Below are 5519 nucleotides of genomic sequence, written 5' to 3'. Positions count from 1 at the left end.
GGTTTCCAGGGGACGGCACCAGGGGTCGGGCTGGTTGCCCTGCGGGGTTTCCAGGGGACGCCACCAGGGGTCGGGCTGGTTGCTCTACAGGGTTTCCAGGGGACGCCACCAGGGGTCGGGCTGCAGGTGAGAGAAGGAAGAAAGCACCTGTTTTATTGCAGCTTTGGAGAAGAAGAAGATAGATCACTGCTTTTAGATCTGATCCCAACGCTTGTTTCCGGGAACTTCCGCGTCCCGTACGTACAATTTATGGATCTGGATCTCCTCCCATCTTCTTCATCTCCATTGCATGTTTCATATTTCAACACTTTGACTCGCGTTTTACCTGGCGGGGGCGTGGCAGGGGTGGGAAGGGAAGTCCTTCTGGGTTCTTGTTGGGCGGAGACAGCTGTTGGTTTCTGTAGCGGTGAGAGAGTCAGCGACGTTGCATCAGCGCCGCCTTGTGGCTCGGTCTGTAAAAAAATAAAATACACATATAGATATAAAACGTGATGAGTCAACCACAGAGTGCAACTGTTCTTTCTCTCTTGCTTTTCCAGGCTACCTGGTTCCCTCTGCTTCCAGTCTTTGTGCTAAGCTAGGCTAACATCTACGACTCCCTGTAACAACAGATGACTCCATTAAGCGTCTCGATTTTAAAAGTAAACAGAAAAATGTAAAAATTATGGGTCATATATATTTTGTGTTTATATATGAGACGGCTGCAACACAACACAACGCGCCACGTTATAGAGAGCTGAAGCCCCGCCCCTTTCTGTTTGTCTCCTTGGGAACTACATGTCACTGCCCGATGTGAGGAGAGTGCAGATTTGAGTCACGCATGCGTCACTTTGCGACAATTAGCATATAAGATGCTAACGAGAGACTTCTGTAACGTTTGAAGTAGCCTCCGAGATGCTGAGATGCTAACGAGAGACTTCTGTAATGTCAACACAGTAAAAATTGACCTACTTAACCAAGTTGGTTCACTGCTAGCTTAGCTACAAGTTAGCATCAAACATAACAAAGACAGTCAGTTGAATGGTGTTTTGAGCTAACGTTAGCATCAATCAACCATAGATAGCTACAACATTTCTGAAATGATTTCCATCTTCTGTTATTGTTTGTAATGAGAAAACTTTATTATTTTATGGATTTCACAAATTTCAGTATGACAGGTTATGCTGTAAACCAGGGACTTGAACCGGCGACCCTCCAGTTCCCAACCCAACTCCCTACGGACTGAGCTACTGCCCCCCCGAAATACCCTGTAATATCCTCATTAGCCTCATTAACTTGAATAACTTAATCACTTACAGTGTGCTCCCCAGCAGCAGCAGGATCAGTTGGTCTCCCGGTTTCGCCCTTGTCCCCCTGACTGACGTTCCCCCCGGAGGAGGCTTTATTCTGGGCCCCGCTGGTCTCTGTCCCCCCCGTCTCTGGACTGTCCTCTGCCTCTGATTGGTTGGACCCGTCTCTTCCCTTTAAGGATGGCTGAACGGTCGTCGTCTCAGCCTCCGAGGCGGGGTCGTCCCTCTCCTTCTGGCTCCCCTCTGGATACTCCAAATCCAGCGTGCCGGGGTCGGAGAAGTCCTGCAGGGCCCCGTCGAACAGGGCCAGGTCCTTCAGGGCCTCCAGGTCCCCGGGGGCCTCGGAAGGCTGCAAGAAGGGCCTCCAGCGGCCGGCGTAGGGCTCTCCTCTCACCAGAGACTGCAACACCAGCGTCTGCGGCGACGCCCTCCGCAGGAAGGCCAGGAAGGAGTCGGCGCCGGGCCGTTGTTGGGGACGACAGCTGTCCCTCTGCTGGCAGCTCAGGACGTAGCAGCGGCCCTGGAACAGCCAGGCCAGGTCGTAGCCCGGGAGGTCGCAGCACGCCGCCACGCACTCCAGCAGGGACGACACGCCGGGGACCCGCAGGATCCCGCTGCCCTCCACCGCCGGAGACACCACGGCCTCGGAGAAGGTGGCCCCCTGCCAGCACTGGGACGCAACGACGGCTGCAACACAACACAATGCTACACGTTATAGAGAGCTGAAGCCCCGCCCCCTTCTGTTGGTCTCCTTGGGAACTGTCACTGCCCAATGTGTGGAGAGTGCAGATTTTAGTCGCGCATGCGTCACTTAACAACAAGTAGCATATAAGATGCTAACGAGAGACTTCTGTAACGTCAACACAGTAAAAATAGACCTACTTAACCACATTAGTTCACTGCTAGCTTAGCTACAAGTTAGCATCAAACACAACAAAGGCTGTCAGCTGAATGGTGTTTTAAGCTAACGTTAGCAACCAAACAACCATAGATAGCTACAACGTTTCTGAAAGGATTTCCATCTTCTGTTATTGTTATTAAGGATAAAAGTTTATTATTTCATGGATTTCACTAATCTCAGTTTGACAGTTATGTCGTAAACCGTTTATATCTGAGCATGCACGACTCAAATCTGCACTCGACCCCCATTTATACAGCATTAGTATCGCAATATATTCAGTGGCAATACAGTGGATACACATACGTAAAGTATGGATCTGTTATTATATATTATATATTATATGTTATATATATTATATATGTGTTGGTCAGTTTGTCCCGTTCTGCAGCGATAACATTGAAGATGAACAAACAGAGAAATGTTTCTTTTTAGACGAAACAGATGTTCAGAAGTTTCCTTTTGGGGACGACATTTAATAATAATGATAGAGGAAATAATAATATTGCAGCAGAATGTTGCAGATTACAGGTATTTACTGTTAATCGCATTAAATTACCTCGGATGGTTTAGGCATTACGGCTGATAATCATTGAAATTGAATCATTGAAATTAATACTCAAATACTCAAATACTCATAATCAACAGAGAAGAACCTCCAACTCAACGAGATGTCTGTACCTTCCACGCTGTGGAGCAGCAGCAGAAACATCTTCTCCCACATGGTCGGCCTGAAAAACATCACAGGATAGAGTCACATGTTACAGGATAGAGTCACATGTTACAGGATAGAGTCACATGTTACAGTATAGAGTCACATGTTACAGGATAGAGTCACATGTTACAGTATAGAGTCACATGTTACAGGATAGAGTCACATGTTACAGCATAGAGTCACATGTTACAGGATAGAGTCACATGTTACAGCATAGAGTCACATGTTACAGGATAGAGTCACATGTTACAGGATATGGTCACATGTTTATAGGATAATAACATCATAACTATGAAAACATCACAGGATATAGTTATGTTACAGGATAATAACATAACTACCAAAACATCAAAGGATATAGTTACATGTTACAGGATATAGTCACATGTTACAGGATATGGTCACATGTTACAGGATAGAGTCACATGTTACAGGACATAGTCACATGTTACAGGATATGGTCACATGTTTATAGGATAATAACATCATAACTATGAAAACATCACAGGATATAGTTATGTTACAGGATAATAACATAACTACCAAAACATCAAAGGATATAGTTATGTTACAGGATAATAACATAATAACTACCAAAACTTCAAAGGATATAGTTACATGTTACAGGATAGAGTCACATGTTACAGGATAGAGTCACATGTTACAGGATAGAGTCACATGTTACAGGATAGAGTCACATGTTACAGTATAGAGTCACATGTTACAGGATAGAGTCACATGTTACAGGATAGAGTCACATGTTACAGGATAGAGTCACATGTTACAGGATAGAGTCACATGTTACAGGATAGAGTCACATGTTACAGGATAGAGTCAAATGTTACAGCATAGAGTCACATGTTACAGGATAATAACATCATAACTATGAAAACATCAAAGGATATAGTTATGTTACAGGATAATAACATAATAACTACCAAAGCATCAAAGGATATAGTTATGTTACAGGATAATAACATAATAACTACCAAAGCATCAAAGGATATAGTTATGTTACAGGATAATAACATAATAACTACCAAAACTTTAAAGGATATAGTTACATGTTACAGGATAGAGTCACATGTTACAGGATAGAGTCACATGTTACAGGCTAATAAAATCATAACTATGAAAACATCAAAGGATGTAGTTACATGTTACAAGATATGGTCACATGTTTAAAGGATAGTAACATCATAGCGGTAAATAACATTCATTTTTTTATTCCTCTTTTTAATCAACTATAGCATAGGGGTGTCAACTTATTCAAGCCACTGTTTGTGTGGTGTGTGTGTGTGTGTGTGTGTGTGTGTGTGTGTGTATGTATGTGTGTGTGTGTGTGTGTGTGTGTGTGTGTGTGTGTGTGTGTGTGTATGTGTGTGTGTGTGTGTGTGTGTGTGTATGTATGTATGTGTGTGTGTGGTTGTGTGTGTGTGTGTATCTTATATGCTACAGAGAGAGAGAAATGGCTGTAACTATAACGCAGGGTTAGTTTCAGCACCACGGACAGCGCCAACCCTGACCCGGGAGCCCCGCCCGGCGGCAGACAACACGCTGAACAAACGCACCTTTATCCCTCTGGCACCCCAAAATCGGACAATAACCACACATGAGACAATTTCACGTGATCTATTTATACGAAAACACCACATCACCGTCGTGTATGTCTAGCCAAATAAAGCCCTGGTTGTTCTTCTTAAAATACCTCGCCTACAAAACTACCTTGAAAATTCTATAGATTTAAGGTTTTCTTGGTTACGGATAGAGATATACATTTAATAAAATTTGGATAAAAACGGTTTCTGTATTTGTATCAACCACTCTCAAATTCGGCATTAATACATTACACTTAAGCCCACTAATTTCCCCTAAAACGTTAACTTTTAAAGTAGGTGTTTTCTCAATACCCGCTGCCGATCCGCTACCATAAACATTGGCAGTGTGAGCTGGTTTTATATTTATATTTGGTTGAAATAACGTCCATCCAGCCCGGTGAGACATGAGGCAGTATTCGGCACCCAGAAGTGTCCATTAATGATAGCAATCTGTTTTTAAAGAATTCATTTTTTTCCGTATCTCGACATAAAATTCGGTGATTTGTGAACGGAGTCTGGTGTACATGACGTATGCTAACAACGTACAGTGGGATAAGACTCTAACGTCAACAAACAATGACATATTGAAAAATGCGACAAATGAAATCCTTCCTCGTGTCGGTGGTTGATCGGTACAGCACCGGTACGTCAGCCTTAAATAATAATAACAAAAAAAGCACGTTTACACACCTGGTTGCGGTTCAGTTCTTCAGTGGTTCGCCACAGACCAGGACCCAGTCGGTCTTACAGGTTACATAATGGAGTCTCACCCACATGACCGATAGTCTTCAGGGCTAATTTAAACCAGAAAGGGTCTATTTTAACCAGGATTTACCCAAGGCATCTCTTCCCATACCTAACCCACCCAACGAGGTAGATGCTAGATCAGACCGACTGACTGACTGCGCATGCGTAAACACGTATGTTTTAAAGCTTGGGCTCTTGGTTGTTGATAATTAGACCACTAAGGTCTATATAAAGAGACTTCAGATACAGTATTAAGGACCACTAAGGTCTAT

The 5519-nt window shown here is 43.5% G+C and overlaps 1 protein-coding gene across 1 annotated transcript in view; it reads right to left on the bottom strand.

Annotated features, from left to right (window-relative positions):
* Positions 1-5519, bottom strand: part of pik3r4 (phosphoinositide-3-kinase, regulatory subunit 4) — a gene marked incomplete at its 3' end in the record, with an annotated part of 16048 nt that overhangs the window by 6421 nt on the left and 4108 nt on the right. Inside the window, exons 4-7 of the mRNA XM_034873646.1 lie at positions 2869-2918; positions 1297-1976; positions 326-452; positions 20-120 (exon numbers count right to left, since the gene is read on the bottom strand). Of these exons, the coding sequence (XP_034729537.1) occupies positions 20-120; positions 326-452; positions 1297-1976; positions 2869-2918 (958 nt within the window). The remainder of the gene's footprint in view (positions 1-19; positions 121-325; positions 453-1296; positions 1977-2868; positions 2919-5519) is intronic.

The sequence above is a fragment of the Etheostoma cragini genome, chromosome 6 (assembly GCF_013103735.1).
Source record: "Etheostoma cragini isolate CJK2018 chromosome 6, CSU_Ecrag_1.0, whole genome shotgun sequence".
NCBI classification, from domain to species: domain Eukaryota; kingdom Metazoa; phylum Chordata; class Actinopteri; order Perciformes; family Percidae; genus Etheostoma; species Etheostoma cragini.
Note: the sequence above shows the minus strand (reverse complement) of the source record. Positions and strands in the feature narration are given on the sequence as shown.